This window comes from Ochotona princeps, chromosome 10, assembly GCF_030435755.1.
Source record: "Ochotona princeps isolate mOchPri1 chromosome 10, mOchPri1.hap1, whole genome shotgun sequence".
Taxonomy (NCBI): domain Eukaryota; kingdom Metazoa; phylum Chordata; class Mammalia; order Lagomorpha; family Ochotonidae; genus Ochotona; species Ochotona princeps.
This window is the reverse complement of record NC_080841.1, coordinates 60935771-60955204: the sequence shown is the minus strand read 5'-3', so window position 1 is coordinate 60955204 and position 19434 is coordinate 60935771. Positions and strand designations below refer to the sequence as shown.

The window sequence follows — 19434 nt, the reverse complement described above, 5'->3', positions numbered from 1 at the left end:
CTATTAATAACCATAGAAGCTTTAGGAAAACCCGCCTGGCCTTCTACTATGGCTGAGAGTGTTTCTTTGAGAAGCATGAATAATACCAGCTGTATTCAAATATCTTTATCTCAGTGCTTTTTTTTTTAATTGAGGTGAAATTCACATAATATATAATTGTTATAAATACACAATTCAGAGCACTTTAGTGTATTCACAATTTGTATAACAATAACCTTTCTGATTTAAAAGTAACTTTTAAATTATCCTAGAAAATCAGCTCTCCCCATTGAGTAATCACTCCACACCCCTTTGGAAGCCACTAACCTGATTGCTATCTATATGAAGTTGTACATTCTGAATATTTCACACACTCACAAAAATTATGCAATATGTTCCTTTGTGTGCAGGCTTCTTAAACTTAGCATCATGTACTTGGGACTTATCCATTTGGTAACAGATTTAAATATTCCATTCTTTCCTATGGCTGGATAATATTGTATTTCTTATGCGTTCATTTGGTGATGGGTACTTGAGTTCAATGCCACTATATAACACGTAAGTTTCTTTTGGACATGTATTTTTCCTCTCTCTTGAGTATGTGTATAGAAGTAGAATTGCTGGGTCAGCTATAAATCTGTATTTAACTTTTTTGAGGTAACACCAGCCTGTTTTTCACAATGGTTAAACCGTTTTATACCAATGGAATCTGAGGTATGAGATCTTATTTTTGTTTTTCTCTCAAAGTCTTTATCAGTGGATATGAAATGCAGTTCACTGTGGTTTTGATTTGTATTTCTAAAATGGCCAGTGATGTTGCTGGCAGTTTTTCAGGCCCTGCTTATGTGATTAAAAATTATTAAGATCTTTTGTTTATGTAGATGTATATCTAGAGATACCATTTTTAAAAGGTAACACCAAGAAGTTTTATAAATATTCTTTATTGATTCTTTTATAAACAACAGTAATAAACCCATCATTACACATCACGTAGCTTCTGGAAAATTCCAACAAACATCTTTTTCAAAGAAGGAGAATAAAACAGACAAATAACAGCTTAGTATTCTCATGAAAACAATTTGGACACCATGGGTCTCCCTCCCACAAAATGAATAATAAACCAATTCAGTTTTACTCAAGTAAGATTTGACAAACTTTTTCCGGTCTGAAATTCCGCTCAACCTAAGTATACCCAGAAAGTGTGTATTTGGGGGAGGGGAAAGTGTGGACAACAAAATCTGGTTTATACTTGGTTCACTTTAGGAAGGACAGAAAATCTTTCTTTGATCTGGGCCTAAACCCTGCTGAAAATTGCCCGTCATTTTCAGAACAGTCTTCTGCCCTTTTAAAAATGAAAGCTGGTTGATAGTTTAAATTTTTTATTCATCTTTTTAATCACATGACTGATTTGAGAGGAAAAATATTATTCAAAAGATTGAGCACGATGTCTCAGCACCTGACGATGATTGTTTTCAGCAGTTGAGGGTGGGTGGACATGCGCCAGGGGTTCTCAGACTGTGGTCTCGGGACTAGCATCATCAGCATCACCTGGGAACTTGCTAGAACTGCAAAGTCTTTAGCTCCATACCAGATCATTGATTAAGAAACTCTGGGAGTGGGCCCAATCATCTGTTTTTTAACAAAGCCTTCACGTGATTCTGACTTGCTAAATTGTTTAATAACATTTGAGGACCGCTGGTGTGTCGTTTTCCGTAGCTAAATTCTATAATATGACTCCTTTTCTCTCCCCTCCCCCATTCCCTACGTTGTCTCCTTCCTTCCTCAAACATTTAAGCCATAGCTATCTTTTCAATGTTTTAATGACACTTCATTTGAAATATACACTTCTACACGTCATGCAAATTCAGAGTACCATTTGTAGAAATCCCCCAAAAACTATTCCTAAAATAGGTCTATTACTAATGTACAAGTAAAGCTTTTTACTAAGTGTAATTCGTTACCTGGAACCTAGCTTATCCTTCTGTTCCCAACATTGACTCCAGTAAAATCCTTCCAAATATTGAAGCTCTACAATTCCAAGGGCTTGGCTGTCCTGATTAGGTGTCACTGGAAGACTGTTTAGCCTCGGCCTCCGAGTTTCTTTAGAAATTCAATTAGAAGGAACTGTCTCAGTACACTGAGTTAAGGACAAAGTGATTCCTAGTTACCAGATCAGAATTCTTTAAAAATATTAAATAATGTGATCAAGAGAATAGGCTTGTCAAGCACAGGCTGGGAAAGAATCTACATGGACAATATCCAATTACATAAAGTGTGTGCGTGTGTGTGTGTGTGTGTGTGTATACATTAGCCCTAAGGTTTTACCTGAGATTTCTAAACTTGGAATTTGGGATAAAATTAGCATTAAGAAAGTTTTCCTTATATTGTATATGGCATGGAGAGTTTTATAACATTCAAGCTCCGATAAACATAGATTCATGAAACTAAGACAAAGAGTTCTGATTGTTCCGCCTTCTCCTTCAAAGACCTTGGAATTTCTGTTTAGAAGTGGGTAGAGCTCACTCTTGTGTAGCACAGGGCTGACTTAGAGATGGCATTGCAGTTGCTGTGTAGCCTGTGATGTGACTTCAGATCTTTCCAAAATGCAAGGAATCACAAGAGATGCCTGTTGGGTGAGTGTTTAATGTCTTTGATTTTGCTTGTGCTTTGTAACTTCTCTGTTGGCTGTTCTTGGCTTCTTGCCATTGTTTTCTAGATTGTCCGTCTGCTCTTCTTCCTGTTGTGATATAATTAAATCATAGCCATGGATGTAATAATGTACCAAGAAAAACATGGTCCCCACTGCAAGCCATTGTGGGCAAATCATTCAATATTAGTCCTCAGAATATGGTTATCTGCGCACACTATGAAATGTGGCCTTAGGCCACCCTGTTCTTCCAAAGGCCAAGACTTGGGGCCCAGTTCTCACCTCTGCTTTGTGGTCTTTTAAGGTGATAATTCAATTAATTGTTCAGTGCATGAATATGAAAAAAAAGACCAAGAAATCCTCCCATTTCCCTGTCAGTTCCAGGGCTGACTGGCTGTGGACGTGGAATCTGGGTGAGCAAACTATAGGAGAGGTTCAGCTTTGTGGATAGTTTCCAAAAGGTATATCACTTCTGAGCCTCACTTGAGATTCTATCCCATAGGGTCACACTATAACACACATTAAACTCTATGGGCCACCTCTGACTCATCCCTCTTCCTTCTTATTTTTACTCAATAAAAAACCCTACTAATTTGATCTCTCTTATGTGTATCTTGATTCTTCTCCTCCTTTTTAACTTCTGTACATGGATTTAGCTCGAGCTTTCATCATCTCCTACACGGATTTATTCTCTTGCAATATAGTCAAACTGCCACCCACACTAACACCAAAAATCCATTGTAGTCAGACCATTCAGAAAGCCAGAGTAGCCACTGGTCTTACATGTAAGGCTTTCTTTAGTCTTCTACTGCCTTAAGAGTACAGGCCAAGCTACTCCATCTAGCCAGATCCTCCATAAGTAGCTCTCTGCCCATCCATGCAACAGTACATTCTCCCTACTTCCCTAGCTGTTCTGAACTGCTTGGCTTCTTGCAAGCATAACATCACATACTTTCACATCTCCTTACTTCTCCGTTTTCTTCCTCTGCCAAGAGGCATTGGTCTGCCTGCCTTTACTTGGCCTGCAACCTTTCAGGTACCATCAGCTCTGAAAGCTTTCTTTAAACTCCCATGTAGGGTCAAGAGATCTTCCTCTTTGCTCCTATGGAAAGCCCTCAATTTGGGACTTTGAAAAATTACATTTCAAGCCAGTATTCCTTTTCATTCCCTATTTCCATTCATCTGTAAACTCCAAAGGACAGGACCATGTTGCATTCATCTTTGGGTGCAGTTACAGTGTTTGGCATTTAGCAGGTGCTTTTTACATTGCTTCTAACTCTGTGAAGGGCAATAATGGCTGAATGAGAATAGAAAAATGGATAGTAACTGTGCTAAGTGATTATCCTAAATTGAAAATGACTTTCTATCCAGAACCGTCCAATAGAACTTTGTGAGATCATGGAAATCCTTGTATCTGTGTTTTCTGATAAGGTAGCCACATGCAGCTAGGAAACAGCTGAATTTCTAATGTTATTTAGTTTGTCTGGGCATAAACTTAAAAATCCACCTGTGGCTAGTACTACCTTGTTGGTGAGTATAGCCCGATACTTATCCTTATCCCTAATTAGCATACAGGAATACCTGGTTACTTCCTGCCTTGCACAGAGCTCCCCACTAACCAGGCTCCAAGCAAGGGTGTGCTGGTAATATCTAATAGTTAAGTCTCTGAAAACAGATGCCTATTCTCATGATACAAACAGTCACCCATACCCAGTTTTCAGTTACCATTGTGCAGCTGGAAATCACCAAACACAGTTGAGAAGAGCTGCACCATTACCACGTTACCACAGACTATTTCCATAATATTTTAACATGTATCATTGGTGGAAATAAGTCTAAAAATAAAGGTAACAATAAAATGTGGTTTAAAAAATTAGGAAGTCATTAGTATTATAAAGTTTTTGCCTTTTTAATATAATTTATTTCATTATAAGTTCACACACTTTAATTTTTATTGATAATTGTGCTTAAAGTCAGTTAACAGAGCTCCTAAACACTTAACTGGTATGAGCCTGCTACAACACATCTCTGGCTCCTGCCAAGTGCTCAAAACAGCAACCAAAACAAACAAATAAACAAACAAACAAAAACAAACAAAAAAACAAATCTCTGGCCAAGAAACAGTCTTTTACTAACTCAAGTGCAGCATTTCTGTTTTGCCAAAAGAGGGCACCATCAGATGATTCTAAGAAGTAGGATTTTGGACAGGCTCCCTGAGCAGAGGGTCATTTTGAGACTTAAAATTGACTCCCTGGACACTGTACTTTTGGGAGACTCGAGGAAACTGATACACTTCCAGACACTCCTTTACTTTACAGCATTAATTTTCATAAACATCTGCAAAACACCTTGTTTTCTGTGTCTGATGACAGTCTGTCTACAAACTACTCAATTAGGCCCTTACAGTTATTCCTCTTGAAGCAAGACAAGATTTAAGAACTTTTGTGTATCTGCAATACACCAGGCACTCACAAGCTTCATCTCTGGTCATCCTAAAGCCATACTTTGGAGAAGTCGATGAACTGCAGCTGTAGGATGCCACAACCCTGGAGGGCTTCTCATTGGCATTACAATCATTTGCACTTTTTCATTCACACAGGAAAAATGGGAATATATTGTGGCCTGATGACCAACATAAAGTTGGAAAACATCTCATTGTTTTTCTCTTGTCAAAGAGAGCATAAGTAAAGTATCTAGTAGCTTCTCAGGGTCTTCCTGTGGGGTTCAAATCAGGCCTGACCAAAATATAGTGAGCTTCACTGTCTACAGTGAAAGGATGGGAGGAACTGGCCTGTCTTAACAAAGCTTGCCTTTTTCTGAATTGGTTTTACTTTCTTAACTCTTGGTAGTGTTGGTCGCATGCAAATTCCTGGTTGCTGCTCTGGGGACCCAACCAGGAGGTGCTTTGCCCATATATCCTTTGAAAAAAGGGCCTCCATGATCATGTAGGACTCACCATCTCCGCTGCCAGCTGAGTGCAATTAGAAGCAGGACACTGATGAGCAGGAATACACAGCCAGCCACTGTCAATAGAGAGGAGGTTCAGCAAAGCACAGCCAGGGCTGGGCCTGGGGGGCTGCAGGTGCCGGTCCACAGAGCAAGCCAGGGAAGTCCCTTAGGTGAGTACAGGCTTCCAGCCAAGGGACAGGCTGCAGGCTCTCCAGTGATTGGAGGCTCAAAGAACCAGGGCAGGGATTGTTGTGAAGGGTAGGGGTGGGGGAAGGTGGGGAACATATGGAAGGCTGGCCTTGGTCTAAAGAGAACAGATAGTGCCTCTTCTCAAGAGGTTCTTTCTAGGGAGCAAACTAAGACAAGGAGTTCAGTAAGGTGCAGAAGCCAGGTCTCTTTGGGGACCTGGAGCGGGGTGGGGGCTGTGGAATGTGTGTCCCTATGTAGCGGAGGAGGGGGTGCTGCTGGGGTTGGCTTCTAAGCCCCACTCTCCCCATCTGCTGGCATGGTCTGCAGCCAGGTGTATGAAGCTAACGGTAAACACATTCACATCTCCTGAAGGTGTTTGTGTTTTCTAAATGCTGCTTTGGTGAGAGTCTGAAGTCAGGCAGGCAGGTGTAGCCTCAAAGCCCATCTCTCCCTCCCCCCAGGAAACTCACAGTGCTAATGGGGCATGTTTTCTCCCTGGCTGCTTCTACTGCCTCCACCCCCAACCCACCATCCTGCCTGGTCTCACTCCTTACGCTCAGCATGGGGGCACTGTCCCTGATGATCAGCTCAGGAGGATGGATGTGGGCTGCTTTGAAACAATAACCCACGGCATCCTAGCACTGACTCTTGGCATTTGGAGCAATGTTAGTGTCTGGATTCATCTGGCTCTTAAATATTATGTTACATAAGAGGGAGTCATTTAAACAACCAACCTATTGTTTTCCATAATTCTGTTCATAAAACAAGTGAACCCACTCACCTGCTACCTGATATTCCATTGTAAATAGGAATGTCTCCATGGTGGTTGTTGCTTCTGTATGTTTCTGAAAATCTGTGGGAGCAAAAGGGGCAAAGGGGACTCTGAGTGTATACTCAGACCAGGACCACAGCAGGCTGAAGAGAGGGAGACAGGTGGAAGGAATCTGAGAGGAGACCAGTAAAGCGGCAGTATTTCATTCCTTTACTTGGTCCTGTGTTTCCTCTTTCTGACCCTGGCTTTGGGATATGCGGGTTACTGAATGTGTGCCCCTGCTATTGGAGAGAGGGGAGGCTGCTGGAGTTGGCTCCTGGGACCCGCTCTGCTCATCTGCTGGAGCATCCTGCAACCAGATGTCTACCCTTTCCCAGGGAGGCTTTAATGGTCAAGTGTCAGTCTCCATGGAAACTCCCCTGCACCTGTTGTGGTGATGGGGCAGGAAGTCTCGCTCTCCAGAGGGTCATCCATGCTTGCTTGAGGCTCTTCTTTATCTGCAACAGAGAGAGTGATGGGTATTCAGCCAAATAGGGAAACAAGAGTCTCACTTCTTCCACCACCTGTCCTCTTCAGCTAGCTTCAAATTTATCTACCGAGGCGTAAATCCTCATACGGACATAAGTCTGGGAGGTCACACACATACTTTACATAAGCATGTGAGAGGGAATTCTAACCCTGGTGCTGGCTGTTCATGACATTATGCAACTCTTTCTCAAGCATTGCAGCTCAGTCCTGGCTCTCATTCGCAACTTGCAAATGGGTCGGAGTAATACAAACACTGGACCGATAGGTCAAGCTGCCACTGTTTGGGATAGATCCCATTAAAAAAAGTGTGGGTTTGAGTTCTGCCACCTCTGCTAATGCTGCTGTAGGAAGGTGGTAATATGCTTAGGAGGCAACAGATAACAGCTCAAGTACTTTTATTCTACCACACATGGAAGAAACAGGAATGGGTTTTCTGGATCTTTGGCCTGACTCAGCTTCAACTATTGCAAGCGTTTGAAAAACAAACAAGTGAACAGCAGATTTCCTCTACATGCACATGCATTTTCGCACTCTCTCCCAATCTTTTTCTCACATACTTTTTCTGTCTTTTAAGTAGACGAAAGTAAACTAAGATAAACATTAAAAATAATAATTTGGACATTGTTAAACCACCCAATGAAGAAGAAATGCACGGAGGGATAGCCCTTTCTCTTTGGAACGTTCTCCATTTCTTCTAGTAGTGGTTAGGGGTCAGGACCCTGCCTGATGAGCCTCTTGCAAAGGAAATGATTGACATACCTTGGCTGTCCATGTGGCTCACTGAAGATCGGCTATTGGGAAGGAATTGCAGCCCAGAGAACCCAGGAAGAAGTCATGGGAAATATGAAATGTTGAGGCTCAAGGAAAATAGGGACTTATGACACAATGTGAGTAAATTAGATTGTAGAAATAAGATGGAGGAGGCTCTCAGTCCAGGCAGGTTATCTGTGTGTAAGAGTATGAGTGTGTGCACATGCTTGTGAAAGCTCCTTCTCTGCACATTTTTATGAGTGTGCAGGTGGAGAGTTACACAAGGAGGAGGAGCATGATAGCAACAGACACTATAGATGATGGATTTTCAGGGAAGGCATATGTGGGTGGCTGGCTGGACTTTCACTTTTGAAGCAGGGCAAGTTTAGTAGCTTGTGGAAGTAGTGAAATTTGGGGATTAACTAGGAGAGGGGTGGCATTGTTGAGACAGCATCCATCTTGCTGTGGAGACCTCAGGGGATCTTTCCCTTCTACCTGTCTCCTACTAACTCCCTTGTGTGCAAGAAGTACCTTAGGTGAAGGAGACCTTAGAGTTTTTCTGGTTTTTTTTTTTTTTTTTTGTCTGTTTGCTTGTTTGTAAGGTTTTTTTATTTTTTATTTTTTTGAAAGGCAGAGTTAGTGAGAGGGAGGAAGAAGAGAGAGATCTTCTATCCATTGGTTTACTCCCAAAATGGCTACAATGATTGGGGCTATTCAAGGCCAAAGTCAGGAGCCCAGAACCTTTCCCATATAGCTGTATCTGGACCATCTCCCTTTGCTCATCCAAGTACATTAGCAGGGAGCTGGATCAGAAATTGAGCACCTGGATTTCTAACTTGTGCCCATATGGGATGCTGGTGTTACAAGTGGTGGCTTAACCCACTGAGCCACCATGAAGGCTTCCTGATTTTTGTTGTTGTTATGTTTATTAAGAACAAAAGCAAAACTGAGATCCAAGAGAATCAACTTCATTTCCCAAGGTCACGTGGCAGCTGGAGTTAGGAGTTCTATCCTGGTCAGCCCCACGAAGAACAGATCAGTGGACTCAAGAAGGAGATTATGTACCTGGAAATTGATGGTGCTTGCTTTTATTTGTGCAGGTGAGCTGGGGTTGGGTCCACTGTGTTTTCCCACACACCATCTTGCAGACACTCACGGCAGGCTCTCTCTGTATGGGCCTGTATCCCTGAAGGCACTGGTAGTGAACTACCTGCCCCACGATGAAATGATAAATTCTCTCTGTAGCTTCATGTTTCCATGATGGAGGCTCCCTGCAGTCACCTGGAATGAAGGAAAAGAATTCTGAAGGCATATTAGGGGAAAGCATTGCAATTGAATCCAGGTGACTTCTAGCTAGGAATGGAGAATGGTTCATTCTCCAGGTCTGAAGCCAGGTCTGAAGCTGGACTCACATGAGCCCTTGCAAGACCTCTGGAAATCCCACGTGCTCAGTAGCTTTCCACTCCTGCTAATTACAACCCAGCCTGGCTGATCTTGATCTCAGAGATCTCATTCTGCTCTGCCTTAATCTCAGAACTCCCTCCCCTCTGCCCCCAGTCTGGACCTGTAGACTGCATGTACCCTCTAGGCCCTGTGAATCTGCATCTCCAGACTGGCTACTGCACCCTGATCACCCACTGTGACTTTTATCTGCCCCAGCAAGAAGCTGGCTACCCATTTGGAGCTGTCTTCTGTCATATAACACCTCAAAAATAGTGTGTAAATTTGTGCTCTCCTCTCAGAATAAAGTGTTTTATAATCATAGTTCATGACTGTTAGAATGTGTTTGAACTGGATTTGATTCTTTCAAAGGAAAATAACCAAACTAACACAATCTATGAAATTTCCCTCCTCCAGAACTAGCTTTTGATCTTTTGAGTGAGGACAACTCTGGCCTCTTTAAAAAAACCTATCAATAATGGTGTGTGTGTGTGTGTGTGTGTGTGTGTGAGAGAGAGAGAGAGAGAGAGAGAGAGAGAGAGAGAGAGAGAGGCATGGTGGGAGTTATATGAGAGAAATAGAGCAACATAATTAAATGTGTTTGGAAACACCATTCCAGGACCAAGTTGAAGGGGTAAGGGGATAAAACCATCATGATATAACAGTGTCTGAATTTTTTTAATATAAAGGAAATTGTAAATAAATTCCAACTATTTCAAAACAAATAATCAGTAGAAATATTCCTCATCTAATACAAGAGAACTTAAATATTATTCAGTCCCATTATGTGAGTTAGTTTAACCATGTATTTGTTAGTTTTTAAAAAGTTCGTAGTTTCATTTGCAAGACAGAATTACAGACAGAAGGAGAAACAAAAAAGAGAAAATCTTCCATTCACTGGTTCACTTCCCAAATGACCACAACAGCCAGAACTGAGCTGATCTAAAGCCAGGAATACAAGCTTCCTCTGGGTCTTCCATATGAGTACAAGAACCCAAAGACTTATACCATCCTCCACTGCTTTCCCAGGCCATAAACAAGGAACTGGATTGAAAGTGGAGCAACCAGGACATGACACCATGTGGGATGTCAGAACCCCAGGCTGAGGCTTAGGTTTAGGCTATTATATCACAGCAATGGCCCCCATTGATCTATTTAATTTGGGGAGGAGGGGAATTGGCATGGAGCAGGACTGAACCCTAGGCACATAAATGGGGCTACAACCATCCCAGTGACATTTTAACTGCTAAACACCTGTCTCCTGTTGCATGAATCTTTTAACTTTTCTGTCTTTGTTCTTTTAGCAACCTGAAGTTGTCCTTATTCTTTTCTGATTCACTGGTTAGTAAGGCTCAAAAGAAAACATAGGTGAAATGACAAATTTATTCATAAGATTACAAAATTGGGACCCGGTATGATGTCTCAATGGCTAAATCCTCACCTTGAAAGTGCTAGGATTCCTTATGGGTGCCAGTTCATTTCCTGATTGTTCCTTTTCTGATCCAACTCCCTATTTGTGCTTGGGAAAGCATTAGTGGATGGGCCAAAGCCTTGGGATCTTGTACCCACAAGGAAGACCTGGAAGAAGCTCTTGGCTTTAGATTGGCTCAGCTCTGGCTGAGAGTGGACCAGTAGATGGAAGATCTTTCTGTCTCTCCTCTCCATAAATCTGATTTGCCTTTCAAATAAAAATAAAAAAGTTTTTTTTTTAAATTACAAAATTGGCGTAGAGCTATGGGATCTTGTAAGAATCAACTGGTGCCCCTAAAGTTCAGGTTTTTCCTAGTAAGTTACATTGCTCCTTGACAGTGTGACTTAATTACAACATCTATGGGAAGTCATCTACAATCTGAGAGCTGGGAGGTGTCTGTTTGGAGCTCAGAGAATCACTAGCCTATGTTACAACCCCATCCCATTCATCATAATTCGTAATAATACTGGCAGTGCGTTTCCTTGAGGCCAAGGATGGGTGTCCTGTACATGCTTGTACTTTTGCTGGCAGTGTCTACACACAGCATTAACATATGCTTTTGAGAGGCCAGCTGCAATAGCCTAGCGGCTAAAGTTCTCGCCATTCACACACTGGGATCCCATATGGGCAACAGTTCTAATCCAGGCAGCCCTGTTTCCCTTCCAGCTCCCTGCTTGTGGCCTAGGAAAACAGTCGAGGACGGCCCAAAGCCTTGGGACTCTGCACCTACGTGCAAGACCTGGGAGAGACTCCAGGCCCCTAGCTTCAGATTGCCTCAGCTCTGGTAGTTGCAGCTGTTTGTGGAGTGAATGATTGGATGGAAGATCTTCCTCTCTATCTCTCCTCCTCTCTTTACATCTGCCTTTCCAATAGAAATAAAATAAATCTTTAAAAACAAACATGATTTTGAATTCAGTTGAATAACTTCTATTTAGCCTAGTTCCCAACCATAGCTCATGTTGGCTGAGTTGCTGAGTAAAAAGCAATAGTTCTTGTCCACAAGATCTCTGAGAAGAGAAGGAAATGTGCATACGTATGCATAAAGGCACAGACTTTTCTCCCTGGGGGAACGCATTATACAGGTGCAAGGGAAGGGTTGGCTCCGAGGAGGCCAAGTTGATTCCCAGGTGTTCCCGGTCATCTCTTACCTAGAGGATGCTCCTGGTCCACAGGCTGCATCGGACTTTGCATTTCTGTGGTTTTTCTTTCTGTCTTTTCTTCAGGTTGAGTTGTCACTTGTCTTTCTGAGTTCTTAATTGCTAGAAAATATGTGTGGGATGAGGTAACTTCCAAACACTTCAAGCAGAAGTCCCATTCACATATTCGTTCACTCAGAAAGAGAATCCCTCGAGTGTCTCCCTGGAGGAGATCCACCTGTACATGCCCAGGTACTGGCTCTACAATCTCAGTTTGCCAGTAATGACAGAATCTGGAGCACTTAGTCCCCATCTGACAGTGGGAGCCACAAGGCTCTCAAGCCATGTTTGGATGTTCTGAAATGAAGAGATTCAATGTGAATAGCCCCCCATCTCTCTGCCTTATGCTAATTTATAGTCTTATTCAATACCACTCTGATGAACCTCAACCCTAGCTCCAGAATGTCCCAATTTCTTTTACAGGACTAGGACAAGAGACAACAACCTTTGAGGTGTCACATGGGATCTCCAGGGGACATTCCTTATGCTCTGAATGTTGGTTCCTGACTCTGGACTGGCCATACTACCCTTGACAAGTTATTTTCCCCCAATTCAACATAATGAATGAATTTGGTAAACCAGAAAACAAACAAACAGAAAGCCAAGTAGAGATTCCCCCCCATTAGATTGCTATTTTTTGTATTCTTTATAATAGGCTTGTGTTCTGCCTATTCATTCTTATAAAATATTTTTATAAAATACATGCAAATTAAAATTACAATTTTAACCAGTTTTAAATTTGTGATCCAGTGACATTATATACACTTACTATTATTGTGAACTACAATTGTTTTCAGTTGTATAGTAAGCATTGGTACAATATGCATAACCCCTGCCCCCAAACAAAAGGAAATTTTTAAAAGATTTATTTACATGTATATAGTCTCATGAGCTGTATAATGATGATTAGCATATAGGGAAGTGAAGATATGTCACAGGAGGCATCGCTATGCCCAGATAAAAGGAGCACTTCCAGTGAAACAATTAAGTATTTTTTTATACTTGTCTATTCTATCATTGATACTTGATACTGTATTTTTTTATCATTGTCTATACCTACAATTCCATGAAACACTTAACTAGCAGAATGTTAAACCTGAAACTGTTATTAAGGGGAGGAAATAATATGGGAGGAAATAGTGGGGTGGGAGGGGAACAGGAAGGACAAAGGGTAAAAGAAGGGGGAATCCCTACACCTACAAAAATGTATCATGGAAAATAATAAAAATAATTTGTTAGAAAACCAGAATTATATATAGAGAAAAAGACAGCTCTTCCTTCCACTGGTTTACTCCCCGGGTAGTCTTATAAGCCAAGGCTGGGCCAAGTCATAAACCAGTAGCCAGGAGCTTAATCCATTTTTCTCATAGGGGTATCAGGAGCCCCAGTACTTAGGCCACCTTCAGATGCCTTTCTTAGGCCACTAGTAGGGAGCTGGAATGGAAGTGGAGCAGATGGGACATGAACTGGTCTCCATATTGGAGGGTAGTTGAATTTAACTCACTGTGCTGCAGCACTGGCGCCTAAGGGAATTTCTTGAACTTGGTAGACACTCATTAAATATTTTTAATGGGTGAATATTCTAGAAGCCACTAAGATAGATTAGTTAATCTGTAAATTGGGCAGACCAATATTTTCCTGTAATACTAAATGAATGGAGACCAGTGCTGTGGCGTAGTAGGTACAGCCATCACCTGTAATGCCAGAATCTCATATGGGTACCAATTCAAGTCCCAGCTTCTCCACTTCCAATCCAGCTCCTTCATGATAGCCTAGAAAAGCAGTGGAGGATGGACAAGTACTTGGACACCCTGTGCCCACATGTGAGACCCAGAAGAAGCTTCTGACTCCTGGCTTTGGATTAACTTAGCTCTGGCAGTGCAGCCATTTGGGGAGGAACCAGCAAATGGAAAACACACACTCTCTCTCTTTCTCTGTCTCTTTCTCTCTCTCTTTCTCTAACTCTGCCTTTCAATTAAATAAATAAATCTTTTAAAAATCATGAGTGAATGAGAACTACACATCATCTTTACTGTAGTTCCCTTTTTCCTGGTAGTGACAAAAAGAATGACTTACAGGAGTTTACACATTCACATTTGTTGTCCCAGAAAGAGTGGCTAGAATTTCCTGTACAAAGCATGTAGCTTGACCCATATTTGATTCGACGGAAACCTTTCTCACATTCACAGTTTAACATGGTGCCATTCTTGTAGGTAATGGCTCTAAAAGTTGCATGCTGGATCATTGGCGGGTCATCGCAGAGCTCTGCCAAAAAAGAAAAGAAAAGAATGCTGGAGTTCAGAAGGGCCTAGCCACATAGGGACATGTCTCATTACAGAACAGCTTGAGCACATGTTTCTTTCCTTTGTTACGTGAATGTACACAGGCATTACATTTTCCTGGAATTTAATTCAGTCTGATAATGCTCTTTCTTCTCTTTCTTACACACTTGTGTATCAGAGGTAGCTCCAAAGCTTGGTTTAGCCAAGCTCCTCTGCAAAGTACAGTACATTCCCAACTAAATGCATACGCAGTCATGAGGTTTTCTTCTGCGTGTGCTTCCTGTTGAGCAAGTCTAGAAGCAAACATGAGCTGGGGATTTGAGGAAGGTGTATGATTCAGGTGAGGGACTAAAAGTGTCTGTAAAAGTGCTTTGCAGGAAATTAGGATTGCCAGGCATTCTGTGATGAATGATTCTGTACCATATTTACAGAAACACACGTAATGTGCTTTGCTTAAGTCTGGAAGTAAGTATGTGGTTTCCCACATACATGCCTACCTCTGCCTTGTCATACCAGGGTAACCATACACATCAGCTTTTAGAGTGAGATACTTGGGGCAGACTAACTTGATTAAGGAAGAAATTTATTCAGGAAGAACTTATTCTACATGTACAGTCTCAAGGGCCTTCATTGGTAATGGTCCTCTTGCTATCAGAGTCCTGAGGTATACCAGAATAACACAGCAAAACTCTGGGAATGCACATGTCTGATTATTGGTGTCTCTATTAATGTTAAGTCTTTCTTTAAGTGGGTGGGAGGTAGCACAAAGGGGAAAGCAAGGAAAGCAGGAGTCTATCCCAGTGAGCATCCCTTCCATGTGTGCACTCTTCCCTGGAGGGACGCTGCTCTGTGCCCTTTGGCTCTGCCCAGCAGCTTATCATCCTGAGGATCACCCATTTCCAGTGGTTTGAGCTTCCTGATTCCTCTCAAGTACCAAATGTGGGACAGCTTGACCCAGCTCTTACCAAGAAGGGGATAAACGAAAGCAATTTGGATGACTCCAGTGAGCCAGTAATTACAGTAGAACAGGTAGCACAAATGTTTAATAGACTCTGATCATCTTCATACAAAGGTGGAAAGACAAGATGGTGAAGACAGAAGAAAGATGAGTTTCCAAATACTAGCTTTATCAGCTTACTAGTCATAGAGTTTAACCATTTTGTTCTTCTCAGGAGCAGTTTCCTTTTCTGTTGAACAGCTATAACAATGATACTCTTATAGGTTTGATGACAAAATAACATACTAAAAGGTAACTAAGAATGCTTGACAAATAACAGATATGGAATACATGCTACTTCTAATGCCTTCTTTGTTTTCATTGTTAGAAAAAGAGTAGAAATTTGGAGACAGATTGGGCTGAACTTTACCTTAACCTTCAACTGCTAAAAAAGGTCATCAATCTCTCTGCTGCCTGCATCGTCAGCACCATTTGCTGGCACTTATGTTAAGAAATACCAATATTTGACTGTCAGAAGGTGAATTTGCTGCCAAGCCAAGATACAGATGATACTAACTAATGATAAGAAAAACAAATAATGACTTTTGCTTCTAACCATGCCAGAGTAACTGGGTTTAAGACTTACCTGTCTGCTGGAAACACCTCTACAACCAGAGACAAAGCATGCAGCAGTGTTTTCAATTAAAAAGCAATGGATCCTCAAGGGTTGCATGACTTGGAAAAGGGGACAGAATGAAATGAGTCCATAGGGATCATGCCTTTTTTCTGAGGGAATTCCCCTACTACACAGTGCTGAAGTAAAATCCCAAGCAAAAAATAAATCTTAAAAAGAAAAAAAGCTCCTGGCTGTTGCAGCCATTTGGGGAGTGAAACAATGGATGGAAGATCTTTCTCTCTGTCCCATCTCTCAGTTAGCCTGCCTTTTCACTAAAAATAAATAAGTCAGGGAAGGAAGGACAGAGAAAGAAAAGTTAAAACCAAGCCAGAAAGACAAGGTGATACACCAGACCTTTAAGTGCTTCCTGAACAAAACCACATTGCCTGTTACAGGACACTATAACCCAGGCTCTCAGGTCTCTCTCTGATATAGAACTGATAACACTAAGTAAAAAAAAAAAATCTAGACATGTGAAGAAATGGAAAAATGCACCCCCCCCAAAAAAAGCAGCCAATATTAATTAACAAACAACAAAATCATCCAGAATTCAGAATCACCAACAAGGAGTTTAAAGTAGTTGTAATAAATATGCTCCATGTTTCAAAGTAGGGGACAGCAAACCATTACCTACTGGTAGACTGCCATTTATTTTACTAATTTTTTTTTTAGCATCTGAGAGAGAAATTTATTTCTGGCATATTTTACTCAGGTAACAGTTTCAACACACATGGTCCAAAACCATACAAATAATAAATCAATGTTAAATCGGTCTTTAAACATGATAGCCAATGATGCCACGCTTACCTATGATCTCTCTGATATAAAATCACATCTACACCTCAGTAGCCACCAAGCCATTCAGCACAGATTCCTTAGTTGTAAGCTGTTTGAAGCTACCAGTCTGAGCACTGTTGATTATCTTTTTCAGGCTTTGAATTGCTGTAGGGATCTCAGCAGGGGTTGGAGGAAACAGCTCAACCTTGGCATAGTGCCAATGTGGCCAATCGAGGCTTCGAGTAAGTCACAGCAGCATTCACCAGCGCCAGGGCCTTCTCCGTGAGGTTTCAGATGAGCTGAGCCACGGTGGCAGACTGCAGAGTCTGTTGCCCCCAAGGCCGGCTGAATGTCATTCCTATTTTATTAATTTTTACAAAGTTTTTATTTTATTTATTAGAAAGAGTATTAGAGAGAGAGAGAGAGAGAGAGAGAGAGAGAGAGAGAGAGAGAGAGCCACCTTCTATCCTATCCACTGGTTCACTCCCCAAATGGCCACAACAGCTGGAGCTGGGTCAGATAAAAGACAGGAGCCAGGAGCTTCTTCTGGGTCTTCCACTTGTATGCAAAGGCCAAAGGATTTGAGCCATCTTCCACTCCTCCTCAGGTGCATCAGCAGGGAGCTAACTGAAAGTGGAATAGTGGGGACTTGAACTGGTGCCAGGAGATGCATGAGCTGCAGGTAGCAGTTGTATCCATTACAGCACAGCACTGGTCCCTACTGATTTATTTTTTTAAAAGATGTTTCATTTATTTGAAAGGCAGAGTTGCAGATGAAGAAACCAACAGAAGGAGAAAGAACAAGATTTTCACTCCCTAATGACTACAATGGTGGGGGCTGGACCAGACCAAAGCCAGGAGCCTGGAATTCTATCTGGGTTTCTCACTTGGGTGGCAGGAACCCAAGCACTTGATCATCTTTCACTACTTTCCCAGGAACATTAGCAGGGAGCTGGAGTGAAAGTGGAGTAGCTAGAATTTAAACTGTTGCTCAAAAGGGGTGCTAAAATCTCAGGCAGTAGGTTAGCCCACTCTACGACAACACCAGCCCTGGACTATCATTTTTTGTTTATTTATTTATTTGTTAGTTTGTTTTGTACCAAACAGAGCCATGAGCATTTATAGAGATTTCTGCTACAGAGGCCGACTTGAGTGGTTGCCAGAGACTATATAGCTTTCTCAATTACTCGCTGGCATTTTTAGAAAAAAAAAATTAGCAGAAGCTTAACTAAGGTAGAAGAGTGAACCTGTAAGATAGCTCAGTAGAGAAATGAAGATTATTAAAATAGAGCCAAGTGCCACATTGTGACCCTGGGTTGATATCGGTTGGCTTTTCCCCATCCTCAGGTACTGGGATGGTGGGAGGCTGAGTATGGCTTGTCCCCTCATCACCCCACATCCTCTTAGAAATGGGAAGAAGAAATAGAAAGCTTGGAAACAATGATCACGCTCACTTCTCCATAACCCTAGATCCTTCTCACCCTGACCAACTATGTAAACATCATCTAAAATAATGTTTTAAAAAAGAGAGCCAAGTGAAAATTCTAGACAAAAATGTGCAGTGTTTAAAATGGGCTGAACTATGGCTTGATGACAATCTCAGCTGAACTTATCCAAGCTGAGGAACACAAGAAGAAATTTTTTTAAATGAATAGATCCTCAGTGAGTCATGAGAACATTGTCATATAATACTCTAATAGAAATTTAATTGAAACCCCAAAGGAGGTGAAGACATATTTTGGAGAAGAACAAAGTATTTGAAGGCCCCAAATTTCTAAAATTTAATGCATAGGTGATTTATACATTCAAGATACTCTGCAGGATAAGTGTAAATAAAACCACACATAGACACTTCATAGCCAAATTTCTGAAAACCAAATTATAGCGAAAAATGACACACTCAAGGGAGCTGTGCTGAGTTATGACTGACTTTGCAACAGAAGCAAAGAAACCCGAAAATAGTGATACATCGTATTCAAAAGAAGAAAACCATGTCAAACCAGAATCTACATACACAAAATACTCTTCAAAAATGAGACTGAAAATAATATTTTCAGATACATGAAATCAGAAAGACTCTGTCACCAATAGGTCAACATTACACATACATTAAAAAAATGTCAAAGCAAATTATCCAGGCTAAAGGAAAAGTATAGCAGCTGGAAACAAAGATCTATAGGAAAGAATGAAGAATTCTGGCACATATTTACATAAGACCTGATTTTCCTTTTAATTCCTTTGAAAGATAATGATTTAAAATAATATTATATAATGGGTTTATTATTTTGTCGATGTAAAATACATAACAACTGTTGTAGAATTATTGGAGTGAATGGAATTTTACTGTCTTGAGATTTTATGCCATGAAATGGTACAGTGGTGCCATATGGATAATAAAGAGCAAATATATACTGGATAGGCTAGAGAAATCACAAACGGTTTTGCAAAGACTGTAGCTAAAAGGGTAGTGGAAGAAATGAAATAGAGTATTAACATTTTTGATTACTCAGAATGAAAGGAAAGACTAATAGAAATGCAAATAAGACAATGAGAGAACAGCAAGATGGCAAGCTTGAAGCCACGTATACCCACAAGTACAGTAAGCACTAATGAACAAAAAAATACAAATCGAAAGATAGATACTCCAGATTAGATAAAGCAGCATGGTTCCACCACCTGTTGACTGCAAAAGGATTTGCTACAAAGATAATAACAGCTTGACAAAAAAGAATAAAGAATAAAGGCATATTATGCAAAGACCATCAGCCAAAAAACTGTTACGAATACAGGTGTTAATGTCAGAAAGTAGATTTCAAGATAAGCAACAACATTCACAAAAGA

The 19434-nt window shown here is 41.1% G+C and overlaps 1 protein-coding gene and 1 pseudogene across 1 annotated transcript in view; both read right to left on the bottom strand.

Moving 5' to 3' along the window:
• Positions 1–1387: 1387 nt before the first annotated feature.
• Positions 1388–19434, bottom strand: part of IL2RA (interleukin 2 receptor subunit alpha) — a 40769-nt gene continuing 22722 nt past the window's right edge. Inside the window, exons 2-8 of the mRNA XM_058669516.1 lie at positions 13998–14186; positions 11874–11984; positions 8880–9095; positions 6962–7033; positions 6546–6617; positions 5583–5649; positions 1388–2716 (exon numbers count right to left, since the gene is read on the bottom strand). Of these exons, the coding sequence (XP_058525499.1) occupies positions 2692–2716; positions 5583–5649; positions 6546–6617; positions 6962–7033; positions 8880–9095; positions 11874–11984; positions 13998–14186 (752 nt within the window). The 3' untranslated portion in view covers positions 1388–2691. The remainder of the gene's footprint in view (positions 2717–5582; positions 5650–6545; positions 6618–6961; positions 7034–8879; positions 9096–11873; positions 11985–13997; positions 14187–19434) is intronic.
• LOC101526980 (ATP synthase subunit g, mitochondrial-like) lies at positions 16345–16949 on the bottom strand (annotated as a pseudogene).